Source organism: Cricetulus griseus, chromosome 2, assembly GCF_003668045.3.
Source record: "Cricetulus griseus strain 17A/GY chromosome 2, alternate assembly CriGri-PICRH-1.0, whole genome shotgun sequence".
NCBI lineage: Eukaryota > Metazoa > Chordata > Mammalia > Rodentia > Cricetidae > Cricetulus > Cricetulus griseus.
The window spans coordinates 263,744,008-263,764,601 of NC_048595.1; the positions used below are offsets into that span (position 1 = coordinate 263,744,008).

At 42.4% G+C, this 20,594-nt stretch overlaps 2 protein-coding genes across 3 annotated transcripts in view; one reads left to right on the forward strand and one right to left on the reverse strand.

Moving 5' to 3' along the window:
• The window catches only part of Fig4 (FIG4 phosphoinositide 5-phosphatase), a 96,223-nt gene extending 94,344 nt beyond the window's left edge, over positions 1-1,879 (reverse strand). For both annotated transcript variants that reach the window (XM_035440364.1, XM_027402195.2), the window contains exon 1: positions 1,635-1,879. Coding sequence is in view for 1 of the 2 variants with exons in the window: in XM_027402195.2 (XP_027257996.1) it covers positions 1,635-1,700 (66 nt within the window). In the remaining variant the exon portion in view is untranslated. The remainder of the gene's footprint in view (positions 1-1,634) is intronic.
• A 694-nt stretch (positions 1,880-2,573) lies between these two features.
• Positions 2,574-20,594, forward strand: part of Ak9 (adenylate kinase 9) — a 110,278-nt gene continuing 92,257 nt past the window's right edge. Inside the window, exons 1-7 of the mRNA XM_035440362.1 lie at positions 2,574-2,621; positions 8,485-8,612; positions 10,072-10,135; positions 12,136-12,188; positions 12,286-12,382; positions 14,243-14,355; positions 18,488-18,673. Coding sequence (XP_035296253.1) covers positions 8,496-8,612; positions 10,072-10,135; positions 12,136-12,188; positions 12,286-12,382; positions 14,243-14,355; positions 18,488-18,673 — 630 coding nt within the window. The 5' untranslated portion in view covers positions 2,574-2,621; positions 8,485-8,495. The remainder of the gene's footprint in view (positions 2,622-8,484; positions 8,613-10,071; positions 10,136-12,135; positions 12,189-12,285; positions 12,383-14,242; positions 14,356-18,487; positions 18,674-20,594) is intronic.

Consider the following 20,594-nt stretch of genomic DNA (forward strand, 5'->3'; position numbering starts at 1 on the left):
CTCAAGGATAAATAAGCAAATAAATAAACATAGAGATACTTAACCGATAAGAACCACCTGCTGCAAGTAGGAGTAGTCCTGCCAAGAAGCAATTACTGTCACCATTTGTCCACAGGGGTAGCTATCCAATCAGAGCTGAGTCTACCATCTCATCCTTCATCCCTGTATGGTTTGTGGGTTGCATCCTGGGAATATTCTCAAGCCTGCTATCTTGGTCTTGCTTTTCCAGAGAGTTGAGTCCTCCAGTCCCTGCAATGGCTCCTAGCACCCTTCTGATGGTGCCTACCTTTCATCTGCCAAACCCTCTGAACTAGCAGCCACTGACTAACTGACTATGTGGTACCTGCAAGGCGTGTGTGTGTGTGTGTGTGTGTGTGTGTGTGTGTGTGTGTGTGTGTATGGTCAGAACCATAAAGGATTTGACATGAAAAGATATAGACAGAAACAAGTAGAAAAACACAGGGTGAACATAGGGAACCCACACTGATGTGATTTTACTCGATAACTAAGGCACAAAAATAAATGTACACAACTGAATCTCGAATACAGGTTTGCTGACTGCTGAGTTGAGATGAAATTAGGGACAAAGTGTACCGTCCTCAGCATAGGTGCCACTCAAGAGTTCTGGAAAAGAAATTCTGCTTTAGAAACAACACAACATCTGGGCCAGGCCCCAGAATGCTCAGCTTATCAGTGGGCTAAAATCCTATGTGCCAATTTACTATGTTTCTTACTAGGGGCCTTTACAGCACGTTTTATAGAAAGAAAATTTTGTTTCAATGGCAAAACGTTATTTCTGAAGAGAAGTGAAGATACTTGTAAATAATGTTATTCTGTCTTCTGCTCTTGACCCAATCGAATGGACTTATTTGCCAAATTAGTTTAGAACCAGCAACTGTGCACACATGAAACAAGACAGACACTACTAGGATTGTGAGAAACTGGGGAGGTAAATACTTTCTTTTACTTCTATCGAAGACCAGCCATGTTTCATTAAATACACCTTATGGGATGCTCATAAGTGAAGTGAATTAACTTAAATACTGACTCTAAGGCCAGATTCGGGTAAGCCACACTGTTTCTAACCATAGAAATGAGAAAATATGAACTTTTATTTGCACCACTCTATAAGCTGGAGAACTAACTAGTAACCTAATTGTCCATGGTACGGAACCCTAAATCTTAGCAAAGATGGTGATTAACACCAATCACAGCGATAATATTCCATGGAATGCAAAACAGAAGCTGCCTAGGCAAAGGTCAAAATTTTTTCATATCCCCGAGTTCACTATAAAGAAGTGGACTCAAGAATTTTAACAGAGTCTGAGAAAGCGGAACAGAATCTCTGAGTAACTCATTCAGAAGGTGTGCGCAGTCCCTGTGTTCCACAAGCACCTGTTTGCATGAACATCTTCCAGCCAAGCCTCCTATTCCGGACAGGCACGCTAACCCACTAGTGTCTGGCTGCACGGCCCTAGCAGAAGAGCTCCCCCGCGGTCGTTTTCCACCGTGCTGCGGAGCTGGGAGGGGGCAGCGGGGTGCTGCCTCTGCCCTTGGACCCCACAGCGTCCCCCCACCCCCGGCAGCGCGGTCCTCCCGCCCCCGGCGTCCCGCACGCCGCAGCAGACACTCACAGCTCTGGTTTCGTAGAGCACCAGCTTCTGGACCGAGCTGATGATGGGGGCAGCGGCGGTGGGCATGGCTCCAGCGAGCGGCGGCCCCACTACAGAGCACCAGGCCGCAGCCCAGGGCGTGACAGCCGCCTGACGGGCCCTGGGACGGAGGGAGGAGACTGCAGACACAGCTCGCCACACCGCGCACAAAAAAACCAACGTCGGTGCGCTAAACCCTCAGCAGCCCGCTGCCGCAGGGTGCTTCCGGATTCCCCGAGTCACGCCTCCCATCGAGCCCCGCCCATAGGAGAGGGGGCGGGGTTACAGGAGCACGGCGTTGTTGAGGGCGGACGCTAAGGGCGCCATCTTTGTTAAGGTCAGGTAAAAAAAATAAAAAATAAAAATTTGCTTTATCTTAAGGGAAAGAGGTCAGGCGACTGGAGTATCGGTTCCAATCTGCTTCTCCATGTTGTAATTGGTCTTTTTCTTTTTGTCTATTCTTTATTTTCCTGAAACCCGTCTCAAAGTGGTTCTTTCCTGACACTGTGATTTCCCCCTCTTTTGTCGCCTCTTTTATTCCCGTGAGAATCAATAAAGTTCATATTGTGGCTCTGTGGCCCACGAAGCTCTCCTAACTAATTCAGAGTGACGCCTTGGTATTTGCACGTTTTATGTGTGAGGCTAACCGTCTGTGAATTCTAAGAGAGACGGTGCAGTGTAGGGGAACGCGCAGGTTCTGGTTAATCCAAGGTTTTTCCGTTGCTCTCTGGACGTAAGTGGACATTAACTAGACAACATATGCACTCGCTCTGCTCATCGCCTCTACATTTGTGGGAAGGAGTGTTTTATAATTGTGAACACAAAAGCAAACATTTAAGAGTTCATTGGAATTACAGCGCCACCTCCTGAGGCCCTGCCCTCCAAAGGTTTCCAGAGCAACCGCCCAACAGATACTTTGGAGGAGCCTCTGGAAGTAGCAGCTGTGGGTCCCAGGTCCGCAAGGGCCAGGTAAGCAGCCCTTTTCCCAGAGGTGGGAAGACCTTTGTCCACTGTCTAAATGAATTTTGTTATCAGCTGCAGGGACGCCCACTTCCTGCGGGGACCACAGACCAGCTATTTTTCTTGCGAAACTAAACCACGATCTATTCTTTTTATTTTTCCTTTTTTTTTTTATTGGAAAGAAAATTATTTTGCTTGTCAATCTCAGGTCCCTCTCCCTCCCCTTCTCCCCTACCTCCCCAATAACGGCCCACCTACCCCACACTCCTTCCGTTCCCCAGGGAGGGTGGGGCCTTCCATAGGGGGTCTTCAAAGTCTGTCACCTTCTTTGGGGTAGGGCCCAGCCAACCAACCCCCTTGTGTCTAAGCTCAGGGAGTATCCCTCCATGTGGGATGGGCTCCTAAAGTCCATTGCTATGGTAGCGATAAGTACTGATCCACTACAAGAGGCCCCATAGACCTCCAAGGTCTCCTCACTGACACCCACATTCAGGGGGTCTGGATCAGTCCAGTGCTGGTTTCCCAGCTATCAGTCTGGGGACCAAGAGTTTTTCCTTGTTCAGGTCAGATGTTTCTGTGGGTTTCAGCCTGGTATTGAACCACGCTCTATTCTTAAACCAACTTTTAAAAGCCGGTTCTCCTTTCAACGTCTAGGGTATTTACCCACAGATGCGGCGAACACCTGCTACAGTGTAAGATAGTGGTTGCTAAACTAGCCTAGGCATGAAGTGCTAGGTACCCCTGGGATCTCTCTATACCCCCAGAATTCACCACTAGGGGGTTCTCATGATGAAAGAATAATAAAACTTGAAAAATGCAAATACACAGCTGAATGTGATATTAAAGTTTGCTTTAGATTCAAAGTTGGGATGTTTCTAAAGTATTTGGGCATTTATTCCTAGTTTTATTTCATAGTTTGCCATATTTTCGAGAAACTAGAAAGATGGCAAGAGTGTCAGTTCTGTCATTTTACACTGGTCTGTGTGTGTGTGAGAGAGGGGGGAGACAGAGAGACAGAGAGACAGGCAGAGAGACAGAGAGAATGAGAGAGAGAGTGAGAGAGAGAGAGAATAAGCCAGAGGTCAAACTGGGTGTTTTTCAGCTAACAGGCCCCAGGTAATCCATTTATCTCCATTTGAATTGAAACTCTTTAACTTTTCCATTTCATAATGGAAACCAACTCTTCTAATGTAAGCTAAATATCTGCAGAATATTTGGTTTAGAAAATTCACCTTTTAAAAATATACAATTATGATTTTCAAATGTTTTTGATTAGTTTATACTAGAGTTAAGCGCATCCCTTTGAGGACTTTCTTAGTTTGCATCCCCTAGAAGCAGAAAAAAGAGACAATTTTAAAAGTGCCAAGCTGTTATATCATGGCTGATCCCAGGAAACAGTGGCAAGGAAGGAAAGAAACCGGGAAGGGGGGAATATCATCAGGCAAACTTGTTGACCGGCTGATTCACTAGGGAGTAAGGAGTACACCTCTTGGGGCAAAGGATCATCGTGTATGCTTAGTCACCAACTCCCATCCATTACTGGAGAAGCCTTCTCTGGCAGAGCACTGATATCTTAGACGTTCCAGATTGTCTGGGCTCAAACAGAGAGCGTATGGAGCTCACAGACAGAATTCCACATGCTGGTATTCAAAAGTTTGGTAATTACCTAGCAAAGGTGTGTGTCACATGCATGAGAAGAGCTCTAGTGGCATCTGCTGACTTCCACCCTTTTAACCATTCACACCCGCGCTCCCCACATCGTGGTTGCAGCACCCATCCTTTTAACCACTCATATCTATGCTCCCCATTTCACCATCCCACCATTCCCTCACGGATCCTTGAAAATAGTGACTACTCCCAATTCCTAAGAGAAAAGGACTTGCAGAAAGGAAATTAATGCAATTAGCTGCAGAATTCACTGCTGCAGTTGACCCTGGGTCTGTAACCGATCCCTCATCTCCCTCTTTACCATTCATTCTTGGCCAGGACTAGTGCGAGTCTAAGTTGTTTGTTCTACAGGTAGCCAGCTGTCATTCCTGTGACTCAGCATGAAGACATATCTCAGAGACTCCCCAGAGCTCAACATTACCTTCCCAACCCCAACTATTTAATCCCAAGTCTACCTCCACCTGCCAGTAAAGACTCCTCATAGGCTTGTGCCAAAAACAACCAGTTGGTGGCAGCAGTTTCAGTTTTGTCAAAACTTGACTGGGATCTCTGCTACAACCATCATCTCTCCCATCAAGCAAACCCAGTCCACCACCACTACCAGAGTCTTACATTGTGAGGGATTGTCCACATCAGTCACAGAGTGACGGGGATAAGGACCACTTCTCCATAGCTTACTTGGCTCATTGAGGAAGTACACTGACTTCACCCCACACAATACTAAACAGCGCCATACCCAGGCCTTCAAGATGCCTGTCTAACACACCAGCAACTTTCTAAGTAAGCTGGGATGTGGTAGAGACAGTAGATCCCACACTTACACGCCTCCTACAATATTTGCATTGCTGTAAAGAGGATCCTTTGATCCGAGGCAATACCTTATGAGATTCATGGGGATAAATGGAACAAACTCAACCCTTTGTCAGGTGTGCCAGCCAACAGATGATGGATGGAGAAGGCAAACTCACCTAGACCCTGTGTAGCCATTCTGTCAGTGATGGAAGTTCTGGCTCCCCAGGAGATGTGTCATATTAAAGTCTTAGCCTCATCTCAGCTGTGGAGACGTGGGGCATCTGGTGTAGCGAAAATGTGAGAGAACCTTACGAGTCAAGGCATAGCCTCTGTCACTTCATCCGACCACCAAGTGCTACCATTTAGGAATCTTCAGTACTCAGAGGACCAGGGGAACACTAACTGGTATCAACTGGATAATCACCTTGCTTATCAGTTTACTCAGTACCTCTTTACAAATGTATGGTTTTCGAATGGAAACAGCCACACATTTCATCCTTGCTGATACCAGATTTCCATGCTGTATAAAAAAAATGCCACAGGTTTGACATCTTAAAGCATTTATTATCTCATAGTTTCCCATGGCCAGGGGTCCTGGCATAGATCAGCTGGGTCCTCCTCAATCGGGTGTTAACTGAAATGTTAACAACTAGAGAAGAATTCAGTCCATTACTGGGAACATTCACCTCTGATAATAGGACAGAGGTTCCGGCTTTCTTTAGCTGTTGGCTACGTGTTGCTCTCCACTCCTGGAGGCCAGACACCAATCCTTGCCGCATGGTCCCCTCTCACACCACAGCTGCTTACTTCTGAGCCAACAGGAAGTGTCTCTCCAATTGCTAAGATGAAGTCAAATATAACCATGAGAAGCAAGTCACACATTCAACTTTTATTCAAAGGAAGAGGATCATGCCAGAATGCAGATGGGAAGAGCTTACTTTAAATGTGTCTCCCAAACCGTTTATAAGCCCAGTCACAGGTTGCTTCAGTGTTCCCTTTCTCATCTGAACTTGGGTCCTATAGGGCCTTGATGAAGCCATTCAGAATCACCCAACAGCTGGAGGAATTAAAAGCTCCGCTTAGTGCTCTGCCTGCAGGAAGATGTCCCCAATTACTATTTTTCAGAGCTCCCTGCAAAGGGAACTAAAATCTATAAGTGTTCCATTTGCAGTTTGCACCTGTACACCATGACTTTCCTATGATGTTTTTCTCTTTCTGTCAGCTCTTCCCAGGGAAGTCTACCTGAGTTTTTACCTGAAAGAGAAATGTAAGACACAGATAACAGGGCCCAGAGGGAGAGCCTGGAATACATATTTATGAACCTTATTTTCACAATTTCAGACCTGCTTAGATTCCATCACAGTTCTCCATTTTATCACTCAGTGGGCTGCTGTGGCATTTGCTCAACTTTGGGACTCTCTGCCCAGCAGTCCTTGAGAGAAGACATGTTGTCAGTTCCCATATTCTCCTGTTGATGGTTACAAGCTTCTCTAAGAGAAGCACTGTGGCACAGTCCTTGAAAACTTAAAAAAAAAAAGCCAACAATATACTTTATCACACCAATGTAACCATAAACTTAAAATGGAAATCATAGAATGTTAAAGTAATGCTAATGTTAATTAGCCCTATTAGAGTAGATTTTAAAAAGCATCACTGGTAACAATACTCACAGAGTATTACTCTGTTCTTGAGGACTCCTAACCTTCCCTTCAGTAGGTTAGCTCCTGGGCTGGAAGCAGGACTCACTATACCCCTGAGACTGCTGACATATCAACATATGGTTCAGTTGCTCCTTAGGTTTTAGCTGTGTGTCAGCTGACACTTCCACTGCCTGCTCCTGGGTCTCAGCTTTAGGAACGCCACCACAGTTTCTAACATAGCTGCTGGTCACTGTGGCTCCTGCATCAGGCTATCTGGAGCCGGCTTCCCAGTTTGAATTATTGTTAATAAATGGCCCCTGCTCTTCCAAAGCCAGTCATCCCCAGTGACACATGAGAACCCAGGAACAGAACAGCCTCACCTCTACCCTCAGCCCCAGGCTACAAAAGAGCAGCCACTACCATGGAACTCCTTACTGTGCCTCCATGTGGGTGTTTCTTATGGCCTTGGTGAAAAGGATGTCCTTTGGCTATTCCAGGAAGCACAGCCTCCTAATAACTTTAACTTACCAGTCTGGGACCTTTAATACCTTTCCCTAATGGTTTGCCAAAGCAGGTCCAGCACTTCCACCTCAGTTACTGTGGGTTTCTGTTTCTCCCAAGCATTTAGGACCCTTACCAACAGTGAATTCAAACTGTGGGTGTTGTTGCCTGTCTGTTAAGCCAGGAGCCCTGGGAAAGAGCACAAATATCTGCACACTCTTACCTGGTCTAAATACCCTCACCCTGAGGTCGATGTCTCACTTTCTCAACAGTGTTTGCCCACCACACAATCTGCCTTCATTTTGCACATGGTTTCTAGAGCAGTAGCTGGAATAAAACACCCATTTCCCTGGGGGAAATACTGGTATGAAAGAGAGTTAATTATTGACATAACTGCAGGACTTGCCTATCATCTGGAGAAATGCCTATCAAAAGAGCTTCATTTTAAAAACCCCACCTATCAAAAGTTGCCTTTTCAAACTGATCTGATAGAATTTATTTCCAAGATTTTATTATACTTTTGTTAATTGCATCTTTAAAGTTTCTTTTATTTTTTCTTTTAAAAATTTACTTTAATAGGTTTAATTAACATTAGCATTAATTTAATATTTTATGATTTCCATTTTAATTTTATGGTTACATTGATGTGATAAAGTGATACTTTTTTTAGTTTTCAGGAATTGGGACTTTGAATACATTCATAACTATTTCATTTTAGTCAAGAAAAAAGGTCCATGTTATTTTATTATTTACATAGTAGATTCATTGTATGGGTAAATATTTTATTGGTTCAAATATGTAAGCAATTTGCAAGTGCTTGAAAAGAAGATATGATCTTTGTACAAAAATAAACAAATCTAAAAACTCACTGACCCAATTTATTTGTGATTTATTTCAACAAAAGCAGCATAAACTAAATCCTGCTACTACAGACATAAAGTTTGAAGTGATAGGTTGTGCCCAAAACTTAACTGTTCAAACTAGCAAAAGTTTTCCATTAAAGATCAGATTTGTAGAAATTTAATAAATATTACAGTGTGTGTGTGTGTGTGTGTGTGTGTGTGTGTGTGTGTGTGTGTGTGTGTGTTTTCAATTTGATCTTTTGGGCATGTTTACCTTTCTTTTAAACAGCCTTGGTTATATGCTGTTTCTTTTTCAAATGCTTAATGCTATGGAATGGCTCCTGGTCTAAGTAAATTCATGGAGTTCTTCCCAACTTCCTGCTCCAACAACTGTAAGCCCTTCAGTTTTGCCTTTTTTTTAAATTGTAGTGTTTTCTATTATGAATCTTGGAAAGAAGAAAGAAGAAAATCCTTTTGTAGATATCTTTAATGAAGATGAAGCGGAAAGAAACTTTTTGTTGTCCAAACCTACTTGCTTTATTATATTTGGAAAACCAGTAAGTTATCTCTTCTAACATTTGGGTTTTTTTATTTTAAAATAGCAATTTAAATTACCATACAAGCATGGAAACCATATAGTATGTTCATTTTTTTAGTGTCTGATAGGTTTGCATAATATCATTTCAACTCTGATACTATATTGGTTTTGAGCTCATATGTGTCTGTCTTCTTGTGCTGAGCTCTGGAAGAGAAACCTAGGCTATGCTGATGCTGGTTTTAATAGTATAAGGGTATAACTTACCGCCACTCTCTACCATGGTGATTGTTGCTGCTTTGTGACCTAAGGTTACTTCAGATGTGATTTGAATATAAGATCTCCTTAGAAACTTGTCATGAGGCTCTCCGGATATATGAGATGAGCTGGGAGGTCTATTGACAGCAGAAGGTGCTGAGGGCAAATGGGCTTGAAGTGTATTAAAGAACCAGCTATCGTCTCCCTCCAAAGTGGGGAGAACCCGAAGGAGCTGTGGTAAGGTTGTTCACTCCTGGGAAGCTGTAGGAAGAACTTCCATGTAAGTTCTGCTTTCAGCCATTGAGCTAATCCATCGCTAGAGGACTGGCCTAGTCAGTTAGAGATTCTTCCAAAACAGCAAAAGCCAAGGGGGATCCCATCATTGGTTTAATTTTTGGTAAGAACCATAGGAGAGGTAACCAAGAAACATTTCCAACAATTTTCATTATGCTTTTAAAAACATGGTTCTAAACATCAACACTGACAACATCCAGGTTCAAATATCACTTCATCAGAATGACCTAGTACCTTGGAAATAGGATGCTCTCTGAGGATGTCAGTTAAGAGATTTCTCTGCTCTTCCACATTGCTGTATGAGCTGAGGCTGCAGCCACAGCAGTGTAGGAGGCTGAGGCAGGAGGATCACAGTCCTATGGCCGGCTCTGGCTGCAGAGTTAGTTCACAACCAGCCTGGGCAGCTTACAGAGCTTTCATATCAAAATAAGAAATAAACGCAAATTTGATGATATTGTTCAATGGCAAGGTTCTCACCCCGGTAGCCACAATATATTGAACCCCAGAGCTGCAAAAAAAAAAAAAAAAAAAAAAAAGAGGAAATAAAATTATTAGGTGGAATTCACCAAAATTTCCAAGAAATTTTCCAAAGAAAACTTTTAAAAAGAAAATAAAATGACAAATGTCAATATATTTTATGATGATTTATAGTTAGAATTACAAAGTTTTGCAATATCCTGATGGGGTAGCTTCCTGATTTCAGGTATAGCTTCATAATTTCCTTCAATAATAATATATTTAAATAAGTTCATATTATACGGAATATACAAGTGGAGAAAAATGAAGCTCTAAGTATATAGGGCTCTCTTTATTTTATAGGGTAAACATTTATGTAATTTTAACCATCAAAAGAATTCTCTAAATCAATGCCTCTGCTTCACCATGAAATGAATGCTTTGTTGTATTTTAGTAACATTTCTTTTTTAAAGGGGACTGGGAAGACAACATTAGCCCGGAGCATAGCACAGGCATGGCGATGTATTCGTGTTGAAGGTAAATTTAATTTTTTCCAATACTTTAGGATCAATAGTTTCAAAGATTCACAATATAGAATTGCAAAATGAATACCAATGTAAGATTTCATAATTAATGTTTTGTCATGTTTCCTTCATCAATCATCTGTCCACCTGATGAATATCAACTTTCTAATAGCATCAGTCCAGTTGTGTTTATTAGATGTCTTTGGCTTGTCTTTCCTCTAAACCTTTATTTCCATCAGAATGTTTATATGTGTGCATGAGCATCTTCTTAGAGATGGAAAGAAAAATAACTGAAGGTTTTCTTCAGAGCATTTTCCAGAACTTTATTACCCTTATCGGAAAAAAGTGTACTTTTTACATATAAATTTCCTTACATTCTTTGAAGCATGTAAAACAACAGGCTAATGTGCACACACACACACACACACACACACACACACACACACACACACACACACACGCACACACACACACACACACTTCCAATCAGTAATGCTATTTACTTACTAATAGAAAAATAAGGGAAAGGTGAATAAGAAATTCATAAAGAGAGGGGCTGGGGACATGGCTCAGTCAATGAAGTGCTTGCCTCACAAACATGGGGACCTGAGTTCTATCCCCAGCACCCATATCAACAAAAGTCAGGTGTGATGGCAAATCTTTGCAATCCTGTGCTGGGCAAGCAGAGGATCCCTGGAGCTCACTGGCTAGCCAGTGTAGCCTAACTGGCTGGTGAGCCCCAGGTCCCAGGGAGACCCTGTCTGAAAAACTAAAATGGAAGGCTCCTGAGGAATAACCTGAGGGACCTCTAGCTTCCACATACATGTGCGTAAATGTGCACATGTACACACACACACACACACACACACACACACACACACACGTGCACATACACACATGCACATACACACAGTGCACACACATGTACACACAAAACACTCAGAAAAGTGGAACTAAATCTAAGGAGTGCAAGAAAAGTTTATTCTTATATTATTAAAAATAATTAACACTGATTCATACTTGCCCAACAAGTTGGTGGTGAATCATTAAAATAATCGAACTAACTATAATCACTGTTGGCAAGGATGTCATAAAACGGGAATGCTGTATACTGTTAGTAAAACTGAGAGGCCACAACTGTTGCATGTGTGTGCAGAACAATTGGTATCACAGACCACATTCCCATAGAACTCGGAAACTTTCCTCTTCTTAAAAAAAAAAATTCACTATTGTTTTATGTATATGGGTGTTTTTTTCTTCATATGAATGTGTACCACATGTGTTCCTGGTGCCCATGGAGGCCAGAAGAGGTCTCGGAGCCTCTGGAGCTGGAGTTAGAGAAGTTACTGAGCCACCATGTGGTTTCTCTGCAAAAACACCCAGCTATCTTAGCCACTGAGCCACCTCTCTGGGCCATTTTTTTTTTAATAAAAAAGTTTATGTTTCAGATTCTTAAAGAATGTCAAGGCATCTAAACTGCTGGTGCCATAATTCAGTCTCCCTCAGGCCAGGCCCCCACCATTCCCGGCAGGATGTATTCCATCAAAATAGTATATTTACTGGAATTCTTAGGGCTCTCCTTTAACCCAGGGTTACCCATTTTGACATTTTTGAGGCCAGGGCCTTAAAGGATCTAGACTGATAATACTGCTGTCTACTATTGCATGATATGGGTCAATTTACATGTCACTGTGACACACCACTTCATTCCATCCTTCTACTGTCTGCTGCCTCCCATGGAGCAGTCATCCAAGGCACAGTGGTCCTCGGAGAGTCACTCCACTAAGATTTTAAGCTGATGAGTGGCCAAGATGAGCTCTCAGCTGAACAGTCCTTTGCCTCTACCTTGGCCAACCTTAAATGATCTAACATGAATAAATAAATATGCTTTGCAAATTCTCAGGTGACATAGTCACATTAATCTTGCCACCAGTTACCAATCATTCAGAAAATGTTTCCTATTTTAGCAATCCGAATATCAGCTTGCACTCATATGTTGAACTTGTGTTTTAGCTTTATCGGTTTTGGAAGAACACATTGCTACTGAGACTGAAACTGGAACTATGGTGAGCAAATCTACATTTCCGAGTTACTACAATAACCCCAAAATTGTGAATCCCAGGAAGAATGTATGGTAACGCACAGTGTCTGTGCTTATTCTAGTTGCAGTCACTACTGGTGAGTGGTCATAGCATCCCAGATGAACTTGTCACGAAGCTGATCCTGGAAAAGCTCAAGTCTTCAGAAGTCTCTCACTTTGGTATGTGCCTGCCTGCCTGCCTGCCTGCCAGTAGTTACTTTTGCCTCCTCTTTCTTTTGCCTTGACTCAGGAACCTCACAACCCCTATTGAGCTGAGCATCTCAGAATCAAGTACTTCTTTGTTTTTAATCCTCTGGTGTCCACGATTGCTTTTTTGTTTTGTTTTTGTTGTTGTTGGTTTTTCAATACAGGGTTTCTCTGTGTAACCGTTCTGGTTGTCCTGGAACTCACTCTTGTAGACCAGGCTGGCCTCAAACTCATAGAGATTCACCTGCCTCTGTCTCCTGAGTGCTGGGATTAAAGGCATGCGACACCACTGCCTAACTCTGCTATATGATGAATCAATGCATCAAAAAGGGTGCCTTGGCCTTCTCGAAAGGCCTCTGGTTTCTCCTATCTGCTCTCCTGTTCACCCTGCTATTGTAGCGTAGTCAGCGTCAGTCTGTGTGAGAGCCTGAACTGCTTCCCTCTAAGACTGACTACTCTTGCTCACCCAGCCTGCTCTCTGGTTACACACACCAGAAGTCTCTCCCTGCACAAAAGGGTTCTCAGCAAGGACTTTGCTTTCTCTAATTCTTCAGACAAGGCCAGGGCAACTGAGAATAAAAGAGCAAAACTCTGGGATATTTGCAAAAGAAGGGAAGATGCATGAGCATGCCCTTGGGAGAAAGATGTCTCCTGAAACAGATTTATTGAACGCAAGAAGGGAAATCCCAGAAGAGCTTAAGGGATAACTTTGTAACTGTAACAGTTAGGTTGGAAATGTGGTATGGTGGTAGAACATTTGTCTAGCATATTCAAAGCCCTGAGTTCAGTTCTCAGGACTGAAATCTAAAAAGCTACATAAGAATATAGGGATTAAAAATAAAATATGGTGCCATAAAAACCGCATCAAAGCAAATCAAGAATGAAGCAACAGATAGTATCATCTGTCCATCTCACTTTATTGGCTTTTCATAAAAGGTTGACTATATTCTCAAGGCTGAAGCATAGTTTACAATTGTTCCTCAAAGGAGAAAAACATTAAAATAGCAGAAAAAGATACTAAGACCTTTCATTTCCAGCTGAAGAGTTGAGACGTATTTTATTAATGATATATAAGTTTCTTGGGCAAGCAAGTGACATAATTTAAAAGTATATTGGGGAAATCAATATGATGCTGGTATCCAAAACTGATTTCAATGTGATTTCAGCTTCTGTGTGGGAATGCAAGCCAATAAATACTCTAAAGCCCAAATCATACTGTGTTCTGTTCCTTAAGCTGTGCAGCGGGTGCATGGGTGTTCCATCACTCCCTGTACCTGCATGGATACCATGTTATGTGCTCTACTGTGTTATTAAGTACTCATGTAAAGATAAAAGTAGTAGGTCACATAAAAGGTCATGTGACAGTTTCTAACCTGAGATAAAGAAATTTCCATAAGTGTCTCATCTAAAACTAAGTGACTGGGATAATTCCTTATTGTTATGGTTAAGGGGAGCATATACACATTATGGCAAGCATGGGTAGGCCGGGGGACAACTTGAGGAGGTTGGTTCTCTTCTTCCAGCCCTCATGGGTTCATACCCTGGGCTTGAAGTCAGGTCGTTGGGATTTGTGACAAATACCTTTGCCCTCTGATCATCTTGCCTGCCCCTGACTTAGAGTTTTTGAAGATGTTTCCTCCCAGTAAGTGATTTTTTATCAAAAAATTATTCATAGCTACACTTCATGTGGTAATAACTATTAACTTAAAAGTCTTGACAGATAATTTTATGAATTTCACTCTCATAAATAGCTATGTAATATTTTATAAGTTGTAATAAAGCCATGCTCTCACTTATTGATAATATTATAAATTGTTAATGTGTATTTTCCAGGTTACATCATCACTGAAATACCATCACTCTCACAGGAGACCATGACCTTTTTGAAGCAAATAGAATGTATTAAAAATTTAGAATTGCAACCAGATGTCATAATCAATATTAAGGTAAGGATATTAGTTGATTCCTGCAACAGCAAATCTTTCCTTTTCAGAGAACTTAAAATTCAAGGGATGCTTTCCCAGTTAAAAAAAAAAAAAGATTTAGTTTATTTTTAATAGTAAGTCTGTGTCAGGGCTTGTACAAGTGAGTGCAGTTGCTTAAGAGGCCAGAAGAGAGCATCAGATTCCCCCAAGGCTGGAGTTACAGGTGGTTGTGAGCCACCTGATGTGGGTACTGGGACTTGAACTTGGGTCCTCTGCAAGAGCAGTACATGCTCTTAAGCACCAAGCTGTGTCTCCAGCCCATGTTTCCATGCTTTCTGGGTAGTTATGGAAACAGTCATTTATGTATCACACTTCTGCACTTCTGCTCCTGAAGTTCCACCCACAAGAAGCACTTCCTTGCCCCAACACCAGACTTAATCATAGCTAACTTTTGTAAGGCAGTGCGGCCTTCATCTCATCAGAACTTGCTCTGGCAGCCCCTCCCCCACTGCCGAGAGAGAGAGAGAGAGAGAGAGAGAGAGAGAGAGAGAGAGAGAGAGAGAGAGAGAGAGAGGAGAGACAGACACACACTTACCACTGAGATGTTCATTGCTTCTCTGGGAGCTTTCCCTGTGTCTCTCTTCTTTTATATTACTCCCCTCTCTATATTACAGTTGTCCATTTCCTTCACAAGTCCTAATGAGGGTATAATCACCACTCAGAGCAGGAAGGTCATTGGTTACTTATGTAAGTAACTTCTCCCCGAATAAATTTAACCTATATTTAACCAAGTCCCATGTATCTTTATCTGTGCATCTACACATGCCCACAGGCCAATTTGATCTAGACAGTCCCTAGGTCTATCTTCCCAAGTAATTCTAGCTTGTGCCAATTTGACAATTAAAGTGAACCACACACACTTCATCACCTGGAGCAGCAGGAGGGGAACTGTGGTCAGATACTGGTCAAGAGAATGTGTCTCCCAGGACAGATGAGAGAACTCTTCTATAGACATCATAGATGAGAAAGCTCCATAGAGTGAACAAAGTCCTTAACTTAGCCTCTTTGTAAATGATACCGAGTGCCTCTGCTTGGCTTCCACTGAGTAACCAAAGTCTAGAGAGCCCACCTGTAATACAACCCAGGGCAATGCAAGCTTCTCAGTAGTTTGGGGTTAATTGGGAAAAGCCTGTGACTTCTGTAGGCTAGAAGTTTCCAGCTTGGGACCCATGAGTCTCAGAGCACCCATAAGTCTCCTTCAATTACATGTAAAACTGAGTGTGTGTATATTTTCTGAGGCCAAATGTGTATGGCTTCCATGATACCTTAGAGAGGTTTGTGCTACCAAGAACGCCTATGGCTAGCAGGCCTGTAGAACAGGTTCGAAGAACAAATGGCAGCAGTGCCCAGATGTTTGTTCAAATACAAGTTTTTGTGCTAAGACTCAGAAGCTGTGGGAGTAGCATCCAGCTGTTAGTGTGGTCTTCAGAGTGGTTCTCTGCTTCTAACCCTTGAGGACACTGTCTGAGGCCCAGACAGGCCCCTTTCTAAATCAGGGAGTGATTCCTACAAATATGTGGTATTTTTTTATTACCTGCATTAACTAAAATCTTTCTGGTGAAAACTTAGGAAGCCCACATAAGGTCTGCCTTACTAAATTCACAAGCATATAGACAGCCCTGCATCTCCACATGGAAATGTTAGATCCCCAGAAAACTCAGGCCTCTGGGGTTCCAGCCCAGGACCGAGGTCACCCCAATCACCAGGCAGACTTGAAAACTTGCTGCAAACTGCATGAGGCTTTATTGTTGTTTAATGAGCTAACCCCATGTTAGCTCGGGTCTTTCACCCACCCGCCATGGCGGATGGCTAGCAAAGACAGCTCGAAGGGGCTGCAGAGAGATCTTATAGGGCAGCGTAAGGGGAGTTGAGTGTCTAGGGGTACGCACAGGCTCAGGATTGGTGTGCCTCCAGGCTTGGAGGTTTTGCCCTGTGTTGATTGGCCAACTGGTTGTTATGGCCCATAGGCCCTCCCAGGGTGGTTGCTATGCTCTGCTCGTCATTGCTGTGCGCTTGTCCGTAAAGCACACCCAGGGCTGTAAAGCATAGCGCCGCCAGCTAACTTCTGATTGGTTCCTTGCCACGAGGCAGGCATCTGACTTCTAGTGACTAGGACAAAGTCATGGCAAGCACGTGTTACTGTCATGGCTGCCGAAACGGGGAGCTGGTCCCTTCAGAAATGGCATGAAGAAGACAGAAAATGAGCAAGGTGGGGCCCACAGTCCCTTGCTTCTTTTGTTTCTCCACATGTGGTTGTCACCAGAATCAGATGCCTTAAGAAAGAAAGAAAGAAAGAAAGAAAGAAAGAAAGAAAGAAAGAAAGAAAGGGGAAAGAAAGAAAGAAAGAAAGAAAGAAAGAAAGAAAGAAAGAAAGAAAGAAAGAAAGAAAGAAAGAAAGAGAAAGAAAGAAAGAAAAAGACTATGTTGCCCAAGATGGCTTCCATGTCTCAGTCCTCCTGCCCCAGCCTGCTCAGCAGTGGAGCAGCAAGAGGTGTTTCCTCCCCCACCTGGCTGCTGACAATGTTTTTTTTTAAGTGGCTAAGTCACTCTGAGCTTAGAAACCTGTAAGGCCCAAAGAAATCTGCCGAAAGCTCTCCAGACAAATTATGTCTCCAGTGTTTGAACATTACTGTCCAAAGAGACCATCTGGATAATTTTAGAATTTTAAAATGCTTTATTGGTCTCTGTGTGAGTGCAGGCACATATGCCTTGATGGAGGTTGTAGTAGCAACTTGTTCTCAGAGTCTCCTGTCTCCCGGGAGGAGTGCTGGACTTACAGATGTGTACTTCTGTATCCAGTGTTGTTCATGGCGTCCAGCAACTGAACTCAGGTCATCGGGCTTGCTCAACAAGCACTTTCACCCCCTGAGCCCTCCCCACCCCTTCATCTAGATTTTTTTTTTTCCTGCAAAGCATTCCGAGCAGGATTTGCTGTCTCACAGCATCACAGAGAGCTCAGGGATGGATGGGAAGACCACCATGTGACTTGTTGTCTGCTTTTAGCCTGCCTGTATTTCCCTGATCTGCAAGAAATGAGGTTACTTCCCTCTGGGTGTAGCTTGAGAATTGAGTGAATCCATGCACATGGAAGCACCTTGAAAGACGGAAGTTACTTCTACACTTTGGTGTGGGCTCTGATAACCATGTGGAGTAAGTTTCCTTCATTTACAGAATTGAAAGGCTATATAACATGATCTCTCAGGCCCCATTTCTGAATCTTGTGAAGTATTTTATCCATTCTTAGCCTCTTTAAGCTAAAATAATAAAATTCTGTGAAAGCAGATTAAATTGATTTTCTGTTCTATTTTTTTATTCCTTTCACTACTCTGCTAGCTCTCTCTCTTCTATTTAAAATGTCTGATAATCTCATATGCATTAATTTCAGACAAATAAGACTGTTGACTTGGTATACAAATCATGGACTGAAATTTGCCATGTAGTAGAATATAATGCAAAATATCATCACAGAATTGCATTTGTTCAAATATAAGGAAAAATTTATCTTGTGGATAATATGAAACAGGAAATAAAAGCTTATTAAAAAATTAAGTTCAAGCAAAGCTGAAGTTTATTCAAAGAGGAGTGAAGCCCAAAGTGTTAGAGAAATCATGCCTAGAAAAAGAGAGGTGCTGGAGAGATGGTTCAGTGGTTAAGAGCACCAGCTGCTCTTCCAGAGGACCCAGGTTCAATTCCCAGCACCCATATTGTAGCTCACAATGTCTGTAACTCCAGTTACAGTATCTGATGTCCTCTTCTGGCCCTCAGGGTACTAGGCACACACATACATACCTGAGGGCAAAACAGCCACACACATAAAAAATAAAAATACATTTTTTAAAAGAAACAAAAATAGAAAGAAGAAAAAGAAAAGTTACACTTTTCTGAGCAATTCAGAAAAATGGGCAGACTTACAAAGCTTCATGCGTGAGGTTCTGTAAGAGATGTCGCTATGGGGCCGGGATTCTGGGAAGGAAGAGCACAGTATCTCCTTCAAGGGATAACTATTCCTCCCACCTCTCCAGCACGGTTCAGTGGGAGCCTGCCTTCCTAGGAGATCAAATGTTTTAAATGATTTAATAATGTTGTTTCATAGTGTGCTGACTATGACTTATGCAAAAGGATCTCTGGGCAAAGACAGCACAGTTCTACAGGATACATATATAGTAGGGAGCAGTGGGACCCCGAGATCATTGAGAGTCGCCGGAAACGGAAGAAGGACATACCCAAAGATGGAAAAGCTGAAGAAGAAGAAGAGGAAGAAGAACAAGAAGAAGAGGAGGTAATGTTCCAGTGCAGCCATTGTCACATGATCATTAAAATCTACTATGATTAAGTGATAGCAAGGGGAAAAGCAGAGGCCCGAGAAATTTAAGGTTTTACATTTTTATGGTCTGGAGGAGATAGATTCAAATACCTCGAGTTTTCAGAACTATTTGAATTTTAAAATATGTCCCTCATTAAAATTAGCATATAAGAATTACACAGAACAGTGGGCTTTGTTTTGACATTTTCACACATGGTTACAATGTTCTCTGGTCAAACTTACTACCCCCATCATCCCTACCTGATGCCCTTGCCTCCTGCTGGTTCTCTACCCTCCACTCACCTTTCAATTTCAGGTCTGATTTATTTTTTTAATCCAGTTTCCACATATGAGAGAAAACATGCCATGTTTTCCTTCCTGCATGTAGCTTATTTCACTTAGCATGATAGTGATCTCAGGGTTTCTTGCAGGTGACATACTGGCACTCTTACTGGCAAAAAATACTAGTGTGTATGTGTATAACATATTACATATATGTATTATAAACATACACACACACACTACATTTTCTTTTCTGTTCACTGATAGGTGACCACGAGAGCTAACCCTATAACTTGGCTATTGTGAATAGTGCCCCAGTGAACACAGACTGCAGGAATCTCTTCCATAATGACTTTGATTCCTTTGGCTGTATACACACACACGTGGTATAGCTGGATCATGTGGTAATTTGAATTTTAGTTTCCCGAGGAACTTCCACACTGCTTTCCATAGTTGCTAGACTAATTTACATGTCCACCTGTATATAAAGGTTCCTTTTCTTCCACATCCCTGCCAGAAATTTTGGTTGTTTGTTGCCTCAATTGTGGCCCATCTGATGGGTGAGATGGAATCTCAGTATAATTTTAATTTCTAGTCTCATGGTCAGTGAAGATACACATTTTTCGTGCATCTTCCCCCTGTTATTAAGCATAGATTCTTTTTTCATACAATATAATCTAAATACAGTTTTCCCTCCCTCTACACCTCCCAGATCCTTCCCACATCCAGATCTCTCCCTTCTGTCTTTCATTAGGAAAGAACAGGATTCTAAAAGGTAACAACCAAACATAACAAAATAAAATATAATAAGATTAAATGAAAGTCATCATATCCAAATTGGAGAAGACAAGCCAACAGAAAGAACCCAAGAGAAGGCACAAGAATCAGAGATGCCCCCATTCACACATTCAAGAGTCCCATAAAAATACTAAACTGAAAGCTGTAGTGCACATGCAGAGGGCCTGTGCAGACCTGTGTAGGCCCTGTGCTTGCAACTTCAGTCTCTGAGTTCATGTGAGCTCTGCTCAGTTGTTTTAAAGGGTCCTGTTCTCCTGGGGTCCTCCATCCCCTCTGTTTCCCCCAGTCCTTCTGCCTCCTCTTCTGTGAGGTTCCCTAATCTTTGGGTGGAGGATTTCATGGAGATATCTCACTTAGAGCTGTGTGGTCCAAGGTCTGTCTCTCTCTGTCTGTCTATCTCTGCCTGTCTCTGTCTCTGTGTCTCTGTCTCTGTCTCTGTCTCTCTCTCTGTCTCTCTCTCTGTCTCTCTCTCTCTCTCAGTCTCTTTATTTGTTCCCATCTGTAGCAGGAGGAAGCCTCTCTGATGATGGCTATTAAGGTACTGATCTATGAGTATAGCAGAATATTATTTTATTATCACTTTTTTTAGGCCAGAAGTATTTGGTTTTATAATAGGTTCTCTGGGCTATCTCTGGTTCTTGGTCACCCAAACAGTGTCAGATATGGTTTCCATATCATGCAGTGGGCCTTACATCAAATAAGACATGGGTTGGTTACTCCTGCAATGTTTATGCCACAATTGCCCTAGCATATTGTAGAGGCAAGACAGATTGTAGAACAATGGTTTTGTTGCTGGGTTGATGTTTACTTTTCTGTC